This window comes from Siphateles boraxobius, unplaced genomic scaffold (genome assembly GCF_051911475.1).
Source record: "Siphateles boraxobius isolate OS27281-9 unplaced genomic scaffold, OSU_SipBor_1 13, whole genome shotgun sequence".
Lineage (NCBI taxonomy): Eukaryota > Metazoa > Chordata > Actinopteri > Cypriniformes > Leuciscidae > Siphateles > Siphateles boraxobius.
In genome coordinates, this window is record NW_027508733.1 from 18004129 (window position 1) to 18017730 (window position 13602).

Genomic DNA, 13602 nt, shown 5'->3' on the forward strand with positions numbered 1-13602 from the left:
CTTCGTTTTTTTCTCCATTCTGAAAACGCATGTGCGATATTTACTCGTGTCTGGTGTCGTTTAAAGCCATTTGAAGCTGCACTGAAACTGTCATTTGGACCTTGGACTGCTTGGCACCCAGTGAAGTCCTTTATGTGGAGAAAAATCCTAGAATGTTTTCATCAAAAACCTTAATTTCTTTTCGACTGAAGAAAGAAAGACATGGACATCTTGGATGACATGGGGGTGAGTAAATTATCAGCCAAAGTTTTTTAAAAAGTGAACTAATCCTTTAATTTAAATTCGTTACCTTTAGATCTGAGGCTTGGTCTTCATCACAGCCAGAATAAGTGTCCTCCACTGAGGAAGATAGAAATTCATAAGATAAGTTAAAATTATAATCATAATTGAAACCTACAAACACTTCTATTAATACAATTATACTAAAAACAACCAGGCATATCTTACCGTTTGTCACCATCGGATCCATTTAACTTAGATGATGTCTAAACTTTTTACCTCAGGTGAAGTTAACCAATGAAATCGAGCCGTAGACGCGAGTCATCGCTGCGGGGTGTGTCTTCCGGTTAAGGGGCGTGGTTTTCGCGTAACTGGTTTGGGGGAAAAAAATCACGCCGCGCGTTTCGGTTAAGGGGCGTGGTTTTCGCTAAACTGGTTTGGGGGAAACAAATCACGCCGCACAGAAAAAGTGAGATGGTTCTCACTGCGGAACATGAAATCCACGGGGAGGAGTCGGATCCAGATCCAACTCCTCCCACCTTACATACACCTAATCCTAGCCAACTCCGCCCCCTGATCCCTAAACACACCCCTAATCCCTAAAACCAACCCTAATCCTACCCATCTCCACCCCTGGGATCTTGATCCGACTCCTGCCCGTGGATCTCATGTACTGCATTGAGGTGCTACTGGAAAAAGTCGGACATCTACTGGAAAGACTAAATTCAATAACAAATCGACAATAACAGGGAACTTGCCTGTTCTTCCGTATTATTCTGCTGCTATAGAAGACACATCAAACATATCTGCGGATTCTTACTTTAACTGTATTTGGAGAACATTTGGGGGTGAGTAACAAAATAATAACTTTAATTTCCGCATTCATCTTTTTCTGCTTGACAAATTACAGGAAGTTTGATCTCACGTTTGATTACTTCGTGGTATTCCTGTATACGCGTTTCATCCCAAGATTTCATATTTGAGGATTTTACTATTACGAAAGCAATGGAAAAACACATAAAATACCTTTATACATACAAGGCCATGTGTAAACGGAGCTATGTCCGAATGCAGGCAAAACAATATCATGCTATTATGTATTCATGCGATTCTGTTATGCTAAAATAATGATCATATCTTTCAATATAAAAATATTAGTATTACTACTATTATTAATGATTGATTCCAATTTTTACCGAAGGAAAAAATTGAATGAGTACGTACCATAGACGTCTATTGTATTTATATTAAGCCTCTAAAAAATATTTATAGAAAAACAATACTCCCAAACCATACCGTACACACACGTGATCGAGCGCACATTTAAATATTAGTATTACTACTATTATTAATGATTGATTCCAATTTTTACCGAAGGAAAAAATTGAATGAGTACGTACCATAGACGTCTATTGTATTTATATTAAGCCTCTAAAAAATATTTATAGAAAAACAATACTCCCAAACCATACCGTACACACACGTGATCGAGCGCACATTTAAAGAAAATATAGGATTAAAAATCGTACATGCAGTCTTTTTGACAACACTAATGTTCAGCAAAGACAAAAATAATCGTGCATATTCAAACTAATGTAAGCCTATTCTTATTGTACTCTTTTTAAATGATACCTACTATAGACTAAAACTTTGAAAACATTTTAATAACAGGCTAATATAAAAATGTTTTCATGTTTCTCTGTCTTCGAGCTCCACATACACACAATCACTACAGACTAATCTTTGGCCTACAAGAAAACATTTAGCATTTTTTAATAATAATAAAATGAAATATTATTTACTTCATTTTTACATATCTTTCTTGCAAAATGTTTTGGCAAATCTGTTAGTAGCTACTAGGTTAGAAACACAGCACAAAAACCTCAAAATGTCCTGTGCCTAAATTGAAATCTCATCTTGTAAAGAAATGCTTTGCGCAGGTTGTATGTCTGCGGTCTTCCACCTTCATTGTACTCATGTTCATTTTCTGCAAGAAAATCTTGATTATGCAGTCAGCTAATCACTGTGGGCCACCCTTTACCAAACGCATATCTCCATTTATTTTACCTCTCAGCCCACAGATTCGCAGAAATGAGTCAGTGGTTGGAGCTTCAACAACTTGATTCAAAGTTTTTGGAACAGGTCGACCAACTGTATGATGACAACTTTCCAATGGCCATCCGGCAGTACCTCACCAGCTGGATAGAAAGCCACGACTGGTGTGGATGAAAGATTGTATTCCTTCTTTAGCTTTATAACCATATCAAACACATAACCACAATCTCCCGCAAGTATAATAATGCTAAACTAGAGTAGGCATTGGCAACCAGTTGATTTTTTATTTTATTTAATTGTTTTTATTGCAGGAATACATTCAGAAATTTTACAAAATACACATATCGACCAAAACAAAAAACAGAAAACAAAACACAGATAAACAACAATAGAAGAATAGAAGCAACAAAAAAAGTAAAGTAAAGAAAGAAAATAAAATAAATACCTTATCATTTTAACCCCTTACCAGTCGCCCCCCTTTTGGCAATCGAGTGCAAAATCACATACCCATAATAAAATGGTTGTTGCTAAGGAGTCCTTCTGACTACACACAAAACCAAGGTATCATTTAAAAGCTAACACTTGACAGTTTACTGTGAAATACTCAGAAGTGCTCTAGCAATTACTAATAGAGAGATAAAGCAGCTCAAAAACAATGCACAATTTTTTTTAATGTAAAATTCGGGATCACCAGTGATCCCTGCGGCTCAAGGGGTTTTAAATATCAGTCCGTTGAGTGTTTTGAGGTATTCAGTAATTTAACATCTTTTACTCTTTCTCTCGTCCCCCCACTCTCCTCTCCTCATTGTTTGTTCTCCAAACAATAACAATGATAATAAAGTATTATGATTTTTTGATTAATAAGGCTATCTGTGCACTACCACAGGGCCAGTCCCACCCAGAAGCCCAACCTGTTGATTTTCAACAGTCTTCATAATAAATCTAAAGTTATATTTCCCCTTCTATTTCTGATTAGGACACTGAGCAGGTAATCAAAAATCTGGAAGATCTGCAAGACGAGTATGACTTCAAGAGCAAAACTCTTCAAAGCAGAGGTAACGGGATTAAAAAATGATTTCTTTGTAGCAGAAAAGAGCTTGATTAAATGTGTGGTCCATAGACTGTAAAAAAAAGATGGACAGCATGTCTGGAAGCCAAAATAACTCACGGTCTTTGTTGATTAAGGCCACATCCACACGAAGCCAGAACTTTCCCTATCCAAATTTTTTTTCCCTCGTTCTAAAAAAAATGTCCGTAAACACAGTGGCGTATCAAGAAATATCTGCGTACACACAAAACCACTGAAACCGACTCAAACCGATGTAGAATACATGCCAGACCACTATGAGGCGCTGTAATTCTGTAATTATTTTTAGATACACTAAAAACAGAGAAGACGACTTGCGCATAAACCTTGCGCGCGGTATACAATAATATACATACAGTATGTAATATTAGGCAATATTATTCTTTTTTACCAAGAACTTTATTGAACAATATGAAAAAACATAAATGGCCAGGTACAAAATAGGCATGAGTCACGATATTCGATTAGTTAGCAGACGCATAAAGCTTGCCACAAAGAAGCGGCAAATAGCCTAATCATTATGAATGTGTCAAATATAGCAAGGAGACATTTTAATTGCTTATTAATAAACTAGTGTTTTCTGTGACGATGCTGACTCGCCACCTTCGCAGAAGTGTGAAGGTGCCTAGCGAGGAATGCGCACTTCATACGGATTATTAGAGTTGTCTGTTTCTTTTCATTTTGAATTGTTTTGTTTAAAAGTAGACATTTCAAGCTTAGATATATTTCTGAGTTTCTGTTCATTTATGAGACAAGCTCCAGTTCACTTGGGATGCAAGTTATATCGCGTTGGCACCTCCATGTCCTGATTATAGGCTATTGTCTGCTATATTTGCTTCTTATTTATTAAATCCAGGAAATTGGTTGATGAAACATTGATTAAAATTTAGGGGTGACCCCGAATAGTCGAAGATTCGATGCATCGATAGGGGGAGCCTGATTCGACTACCAATCTCACGGTCGAATCTTCGTTATAATATGAGGGTGCTCAATGTCTGAGTTCACATAGAACTACTGGTTTTCTGTCAATACGTTAATATAGGAGCCTATTATGATAATGCTGTAAATACAAATGTGCAAAGGAAGAAGCTTTTAATAAATATTTTTAACGTGCGTGAATAAATCCAAACACCCCGTGACAGATTTAAGTTTCACAATTTAAAAATGTCTGGGATACGAAAATCTAAAGTGTGGATGCACACCATCAGAAAGGCTATTCTCCCAGGCTGGATTTAGCAGCAGGAAAACCATGATCGCACTTCTGCAGGCCAACGTTAACAAGTACGTGAAAAAAGCTTTTAAAACGCTTAAAGGACACTTTTACGTGGCTTAATGCATTTACACAGTATACCTTATTAAGAATATAAAAAGTTGCGTAGACCTAGCGGTTTTCAATGGGAGGAAAATTAGCGTTTAATTAAACGCGTTGCGTTCATATTCTGGGCTCATCTGCTTTTCTGTAGGCTACAGTATGCTATATTAATAAGGTGTGTACAGAATTTGATCTTTTAATATAACTGTCTTAGGACATTAAGCCGTTAAACGTTTTTCATATTAAGCGTTTTAGAATGTATTTTATCCGCGCACACAATTTGAAAAGACTCAAACGGACACAGAGACACAGCAGAGTGAAAGACTAGATTTTTTCTCTCTCGATCAGGTAACGTTACGGTACAAGTGATTTCAAAACATTTCAGCCGGTTCTAATTCGATTTTTGGATGCTGTGAACATGTTTAGCTAAACTGTCACTCGAGTTTAGCGTTTATTGTTGTTTCTGCAATTAAAAAGACAAAGTTGACAATTCTGGCTATACTTTCGTTATTTTAATAATTTATTTATTTTTGTTTAATTTATTGATCACTCAGGGTTATCTAATTTAACTACTGTATTTGTTCTGCATCTTGTGACTTGATTCTGACTTATTTCGTTTTGTATTTTTATTTATTAGAAAGTTATATTCTGTTCTAATTTAATTCTGTAATTTAATTGTTGATTATTTTTCGTGCGTCGATGTTACGCTCTGTAGCCTACTTAGAGACTGCTCGCACAGGCAATTTAGCCGATTTAATTTGATATGCATGTGAAATGCAAATCTTTTCTGCATTGTGGCCTTTCTGCAGTTATGTTATTTCTTAGTTTTATTGATCCGAAATGTTTTTATACATTTTCTTCTATCTTTGTGTGATGTTCTGTACATCGCAGCATTAAAATGTTAAAGCCCTGCCCCCTTCCCAACCCCACACACGATTCGACTATTAGTCGACTCTAGGGTAGACTTGACGATTCTGATTCGACTATGAAAATCCTTAGTCGGGGACACCCCTATTAAAATTAAGATACAATCTGAACAAAACAAAATTCCCTTTAAAGAAAGGCTTTATACAAAACAAAACTTAATGAAGTGGTCAAAATGATGTTGTCTCGATATTGCGCATCAAAGGCTACTCACGCTGTTCACTTTTCATATAATCAACATATATGAAATGGAAAAAAAACATATTATTTAAACATAAATATGAAACTAACTTTTCTTTAATGGCTACAACATGTAGGCCTACAGTACAGAGAAATTTAATGTCAGAGCGAACGCCGTGTTACCGGTGAGCATGAGGGGCAGAGGTGCGTTTTTTGAATCATAATCAAATAATTCCCAGCGATCGTCGAATATTATTTTTGCTTGAAATGCCCATCCCTACAAAATATGAAATGTCTTAATCAGACAAAATACAAGCATCATAGCATAAGAAAGAAATATAAATAAATAAAGAACTAAAATAAATAAATTAAATAAAAATACATTAAAGTAGGCCTAAATAATAAATTACGCAATAAAAGAGGCTCAGTAGCTTCTGAAGCATGAACACAAGAAAGCAGTCGCAGTTGTTGTTGCTGTTAGGCTACTGATTTAGCGTGTCTGACTATTGACACGTGGGGTGATGACATTATCATTTCACAAAATATACGGATTGGCCGTACACACGAAAACGCAAGGGTGTCGTTTTCAGATTTATCCACCCTGGGACCCGGTTTCAAAAAATAGCGGTTTCAGTCTCCCAAAACGCTGGATCCGTCTGGACGAAACGCCGATCCGATAAAAAATGTGTACGTATACAGCTAAACGCGTCTTCGTGTGGACAGGGCCTAAGTTGTTCGGAGCCCGAGACTGCGGTATTAAGGTCCCGCCCACACTCCTGCAAACTCATTCACAAGTAGAGCTGTCAATCATGACGTTATGCTCCTTTTTATAGCTTCAAATAATAACTAAAACCAAACTTATTTGGAAAATGAACATTGAACATACGTCTGCGTGATAAGAACTACCTAGAATAACAGAAACCATCTTTGGGAAGTGTCATTGGATTTTTTTTGTTTGGCTCGTTTCCCATTTGATTACATGGAAAGGGTGGGTTTAAGACCTATACTGCAGCCAGCCACCAGGGGGCGATCAAGCTATGGCTTCACTTTTCAGAACTTGTGCGGCACACTTGGTGCGGTCACATGTGCAAAATTTCACAAGCAAAAAAATTGTCTATCGCCAGTAGTGTAGCGATCAGCGATGTATATCCACAAAAGAAGTCACTTTGAAACCAAGCAGCTTTCTGTTGGTCAGCGCAGCGAATTCCCTTGACCAAATTGAATTTTTCTGTCTTTCGCCTTCACGCAAAATTCCCAATCTTGTGGATTTCGCCGTTGGGAATTCGCTGGACAACGGTAAATGTGACCGCGCTTTATGTGAGAACTAGCTATTTTTCCGCGATTAGTATAGAAACTCAGTATTGCTCATTTTGATTGCAAAAATTCAACGCACAATAATAAAAGGGCCCATGACTTAGTCAGAACTACAGAACTTCAGACACAATATATACAATTTTAAAAAAAATTTACTAGTGGGTGCAGGACACTGTTGTTCATTTATCTAAGTTAGGATAGCAAGGTGTCTGAATAAATTTAGGTTTAACTGTAGCTGTTTTTCGACAAGTACAGAAATTCAGTTTTGCTTGTACGTCTTTTTAACAGAGGAACTCAACGGTACCATTTCAGTGGAAGACTTGAATCGGGAGAGACTGACCATCCAGGCCATGTTCATGAAACTCCACAACACAAGAGAGGTGAGAACATTGGAGATTCATCGGCCTTCACTTTGGGTTAGTGAAGAGAAGCCGTTGCGTTCAACTCTGTGTGTGTTTGTGTCCATACAGAATGTGATTGGTCAGATGTCAGAGGTGTCAAACCTTATGGATCCGGTGATCTTTGAGCTGATCTCAACAGAACTGGCCGAGTGGAGGCGCCGACAACAGATGGCTTGCATCGGTGGGCTGAGCAATGTCTGCTTGGACCAGCTGCAAAACTGGTAACAAATGCACAAATTAATTAATATTTTCTTTATAAACATATAGAGTAGCAATACTAGCAATATATGCAAGTTGTTTTGTTGTTCTAAAATGTGAAATAAAAAAAAATATTTCAAAAATAAAGTAGAAAAAAAGAAAGTCATCAACAATGATGTCAAGTTGCAAGCTTACATAAGATTGGTCTGGAAAAACGCATCTGTAGGAAAAGTGTAATGTACTAAACCATGAATATTAAATCTATTTTCCATACATAAAGTATATTATTATTAAACTGTCTGTACACTTACGAAGTTCTCAATGCTTCGGTTTGTATGTAGAGACCCTCATTATGCTACCGTGTTAGTGTGTGGCTATTTTGAGCCTTGTTAGTGGTATTAACTAGCAATTTCGTTTTACTTATTCTATGACCTATATACTAGCGTTATAAGCTAAACAAATTTTAGACATAAAACTCTTTTCATTCGATTCTCATGAAAACAAATCGACAGAACGGTCGACTGGGTACCAATGTGTTATTAGACCAAAGGTTCATTTTGCGCCGGAGTTGTCCTTTAAGTGGGATAGTTAATTCTGTAAAAAAAGTTTTCAAGTAACAAAATTGTTTCGCCTATTTTTAGTAAAAACATGCATTTATAATAAGTCTTTCCCTGCCAGTGTTTTTGAAAAAACGTTGCCAGCCGACATCAGCATTTTTGATAATTTTCACAAAAATGTCATGGCCCCTAGAATATTCTGTTGTTTGAATATGTGAATATGCAGTATATCAAAAGACCCTCTGCTTTTTACAACAACAACAAAAAACATTTTATTCAAGCTTAATTCATTCTTTTTTATCAATACTTGAATGTGGTTAAGTTTCATAAAAAGAAAATTCTGAGCAAAAAAATCATTTTTTGTCAAAGACTACATCCAGATTGGATTCAGAAATTCAAAAAAAAACATGGATGAAGAAGATCAAGTCCATCAACACCATCAAAGATGTACAGACCTATACCTCATCCTGGTATGACATTTCATTCTGTAACATTAGACAGTTTTGGGTAACACTTTATTTTACAGTGTTCTTGTTACATATGTTACATGTAATTACCATAGTAATAACAGTAAATGATGCATAATTACATGCAATTGACCCTCATCCAAATCCTAATCCTACCCTAACCCTATAGTAAGTACATATAGTGGCTTAATATTACACTTAGAGCTGCAAGATTATCACAAAAATCATAATTGCCGATTATTCCCTTGAAATTGTAATTGCGATTATTAATTACCATTATCACAATTTACATTGAGTTTATATAGGCGTATTATAATACATGTTTACACAAAAATTGTTAACACACACACACAAGTACTGACCCCCTGCCTTTACTTAACATACCCATCAATTGTAAGAATGACTTAAAGTAAAGACTACTAATAGATAAACATTAGGACTATGCTAAAGCAATTAAATGATGCTAAAGCAATGTTGATATGAGCCACCACAGTCATTTAATAATATAAAAAATAACACAAAGTGAAAATAAAGTGGCATTTTGGGGTTATGGAAACGACAGTTACCATGGTGAATACACAATACTAACAAGAACTGTTAATGAAACAGCTCCTGGTGAATAGAATGAAAATCATACCTGCGTGCAAATCCTTCTCAGCTAACACGTGATACAGTTTACTTTATACAGTGAAGAGATACACAGCGCGCGCCGCCGCATTTGCGCGTGCAATTGAAGAGTGCGCGCTACGAGCACAGTATTACGGCTGACAGGACAGTAAATTCCATTTTTCTGAGGTGAAAGTCTTTTTGTATTAGCGTACACTTACGTCATATTGTGCTGGGTTTTCTGAAGTAGTCGTGATTTCCCTCTCATAACATAATCATGCTCTAAACACACAAACGCAGAGTGGATTTTCTTTTGTAATCGCGGCTTTGAACGATTACGTAATAGTGGCGTCCGTAATCGTAATCGCGATTAGAAATTCGATTAATTGTGCAGCCCTAATTACACTGTACTTAAACATATAATTACACTGTAACAATGACTCCTTAAAATAAAGTGTAACCCAGTTTTGATTTACATGCTGTTAAATGTTGGTGATCGCGTTATTTTACAAATGCATATGCATACATATGCTATCACTTGTTTCTGGTTCTTCTTCGCATGTGTTTTGATCTGGAGATTATGTACTCTTTCAAAAGATGTCATAGCGCCCCCTACCGTATAACAGTGAAAAAACGGAAAAACTATTTCCATTAATGGTGGGGAAGTGTTGTGTCATGAATGACGGGAATTTCAGTCAATGGCAGGGAACGAGTTAATAAACTTTGGGAGTCCGGCACATTGGTAGTCTATTGGTCTAGCGGGAACATTGCTTTAATACTGTCCGTCTCTCACAGGTGTATAATGGGGTTTGTGACCAAGGACCGTACTAAAGCTCTGCTGTATAACAAACTTCCCGGGACGTTTCTGTTGCGCTTCAGTGAAAGCAACCGCGACGGAGCAATCACGTTCAGCTGGATCGAACATGACTCAAACGGTGAGATGCTCCTCCCTTTTGACATGCTATGAAACAATAAAGGATTAAAAGAAACCAAATTAAATAAAATATTTTTCTTTGGTTTAGATATCAAAATGTCAAAATTTAGATTTTGCTTAAACTTTGGCTTGAAATTAAATCTGTTTTAGTTAATGTATTGTTCATTACTGTGTTTGGCTTTGTGTTGGTTTAGAAGAGCCGCAGTTTCACACTGTGGAGCCCTACACGAAGAGGGAACTCTCTGCCATCTCACTTCCCGACATTATTCGAAACGATTACGGGATTGCCGCCGACACCGTCCCAGAAAACCCTCTGCGCTTCCTCTATCCCGATTTACCCAAAGACGACGCTTTCAAAAAATACTATTCCAAACCTACCGAGAGTAAGAAACGCAGTTGTGAACTATGTAAAAAAAAAAAAAAAAAATTAAATATGAATAAATGTATTAAAAAACATATAAATGAAATTCTTACTCTTTCTTCGTCTTTTGTTTCTCCAGAGCAAGAACCAATGGATGTCGACAAGAAGTCAGACGAGGGATACGTCAGCACCACTCTCATCTCCATCTCTGAAATTTGAGTCAGTGTTAAATGGATAGTTCACCCAAAATTGAAAATGAGCCCATGATTTACTCACCCTGAAGCCATCCTAGGTGTATATGACATTCTTCTTTCAGACGGATACAATCGGAGTTATATTTAAAAAAATGACCTGGCTCTTCCAAGCTTGAGAATGGGACCGAACGGCTGTTTGACTTTGGAAGTCCATCCAAAAGGGTAACTCTTGAACTTGATGCACAACGTAATGACGGCAATTGATGCCTCTCACGGTTCAATCAAACAGGGCTGGGCAACCACGTTCATCATTACGTTGTGCGTAAAGTTTAAGTGTTACTCTTTTGGCATGAATCGACGGCCGCCTGCCGGAAGCTAGTTTTTTTTTATTCAAACTGAGAATTAGCAGGGGACATAATGAACAGCACACGCTCGCCAGATCCAGCTCTCAGTGAGGCCACGCCCCTTCCACCATTCACCACCATTGCCTCAGGCTCACTTCCTGCCATTTCAGTCACACGCCTTCCTGGTTTTGTTTGTTTGTTTGTTTGTTTTTGCACCACTACGGCTTGATCCAAACGAGTTTGTTATTTTCGAATGGGGTTTTCACACTAGTTTGTTAAAAAAAAAAAGAACATTTCGAATGTTGTAGTTGAATTTTTTCTTTCACGGTTTCAGGCGAATTTGAATTATCTAGCTTTGTTATTTAAAAGAAACCAAAACGAAGGCAAAATAATATGTTTGGCTTATTTTTATTATTTATTTATTTTTTGTTCATTTTGAATAGATCAGGATTGCTAAACTGGAACCGGAGGAAGTTGGTTGTGGGTTTTTATCGCAAATGTCACAAAACGCATCATATTTTTTGGCCATTTTTTGTTAAATGAATGGAAACAAGCAACCAAACATGTTACAACTGACCCATGAACTTAAAGACGGGACACAAGGGAACACTTCGACCTGTGCCTTTAAACAGGCCAGGGACGCGTTCTTTACGCTGAACAATGACTAAGCCAGAAAAACAACGTCCAAAAATGCGTAATTTATACTGTAGCCGAATCCAAATAAGCGAGTCATTTTTTTCCTTCGTCCGAATGCCAGTTTTTGGCTCTCCAGAATGTGGACTGAGTGTTTTTGAATTTTTAACTTAATTTAAACGTTGATGGAAACGGCACAGTGGCCAAACGGAAGGTTTTATCGCTTTCTTTCTCATAACCTGTCTTTGGGGCGACGGACAACAGTCCATTTATGGGTTTTTAGATTTCTTATCCTATTAAAAGTCACTGGAATAAAGGTTTGCACTCTTTCTCACGTTTTTCCCCTCTTCTCTTTAATGCGTTTTTTTTTCTTTTTTTCTTATTTTATCTTGGTTGCGAGATGTGTGGACTATGAAAGGCTGTAAAATGTTTGCTGGAGCAAGTGGTTTTTATCTCAGTTTGAAACCAATAAATGTTTACACATAACGGTTTTTCCATGTCCCAAATGTTTTTATTGACTATAAAAGTCCAATTGGATTGACAAGAGGGGGGGGGGGGGGGGTAAATTTGTATATTCCATAAAACAATATATATAGATATTTTTAAATATTTATTTAAAATGTTTCATAATTACATTTAAATAAAATATATCAATTTAAAATGAAAAATACATTATTATTATTTACATATTTATTTAAAATACCTTTTATAAATTTTCATTTTATTTAGATTTTTTTTTAAATGTGTTTAATTACATGCATCCTAAATTTAAAATGATAGATGTATATATAATGTTATTGATTACATAACATATATTTTATGAATTTTAATTATATACTATTTAAGTTGTGTACTACATTACATAAGAAAACATTGTGTAAACTTGCATAAAATTACAGAGATACCACAAGTACATCACGGAGACGTCTATTTGATGTGCGTGTTTACATCTGGAAGACGTATTTTTTAGAGTGTTTGCTCATCTGCAATACGTCTATAGGACGTTTCCTGTCAGATGTCAAATAGACGTTTAGAAAATGTCTTTAAGATGTAACGATTTAGAATGTATGTTAAACTGACATCTTAAAGATGTCTATCAGATGAGAGTAAACAGCAGATGCTTTCCAGATGAAGAGATCTTTAACAGACATCTTGCAGATGTACGTGTGCTATCCGGGTTTGCATTTTACAGCCTCACAAAATGTTTTGTGTCCTTCTGTGTTTCCCATTGATCAACTGTTAAAGGACCGAGATTTAGCCCTGGTAAGTCTTAAATTTATGCAGCAGAATTGTATCTAAACCAGTTTACATTGCATTGAAGGTGTCAATTATCAGAAGCCATGGTTTGAGCTACAGGCGAGGGTTGATTCCTGGCGGTTCAGAAGTGAACAGGGTTTACAAAAGATAACGACGAGTGGACCGATAGCAAGATTGGTTCCCAGGGCCAAAAATCAACCCACTGATTGAAAGGGAGAATGACTTTTAGAATATTACATTTTAATTGTATTTAGTCCTCCTTAAATTTGATTGGTTAATTAATTGTAATTAGCTACATTTGTCTCAAGTTCTACATTTCATAAATGTGTTCTCTAATTATCAAAACAGTGAAAAAGATGTTCATAGAGAAATAGAAGGGGGAATGAAATACCCTTTCCCAAACTCTTGTCTTGATTCATTATATATCAATTAAAACAAATCTCAATCATGTATTAGATTAACATTTAAAAACATTTAAAATGTATTGCTACTACAGAGACTTGTTTAGACTCGTCTGCTGGCACTGTCATTTTATTATTAGGCGGCTTGACGAACGTCC

At 36.4% G+C, this 13602-nt stretch overlaps 1 protein-coding gene across 1 annotated transcript; it reads left to right on the plus strand.

Moving 5' to 3' along the window:
• Window positions 1-867: 867 nt before the first annotated feature.
• Window positions 868-12277, plus strand: LOC143735524 (signal transducer and activator of transcription 1-alpha/beta-like). Its single transcript, XM_077225712.1, has 9 exons — window positions 868-1067; window positions 2294-2440; window positions 3161-3165; window positions 3251-3329; window positions 7380-7471; window positions 7562-7713; window positions 10116-10255; window positions 10449-10637; window positions 10755-12277. Exons 2-9 carry the CDS (start codon window positions 2311-2313, stop codon window positions 10832-10834), a joined length of 867 nt encoding a protein of 288 aa, XP_077081827.1. The 5' UTR covers window positions 868-1067; window positions 2294-2310; the 3' UTR covers window positions 10835-12277.
• Window positions 12278-13602: the final 1325 nt, after the last annotated feature.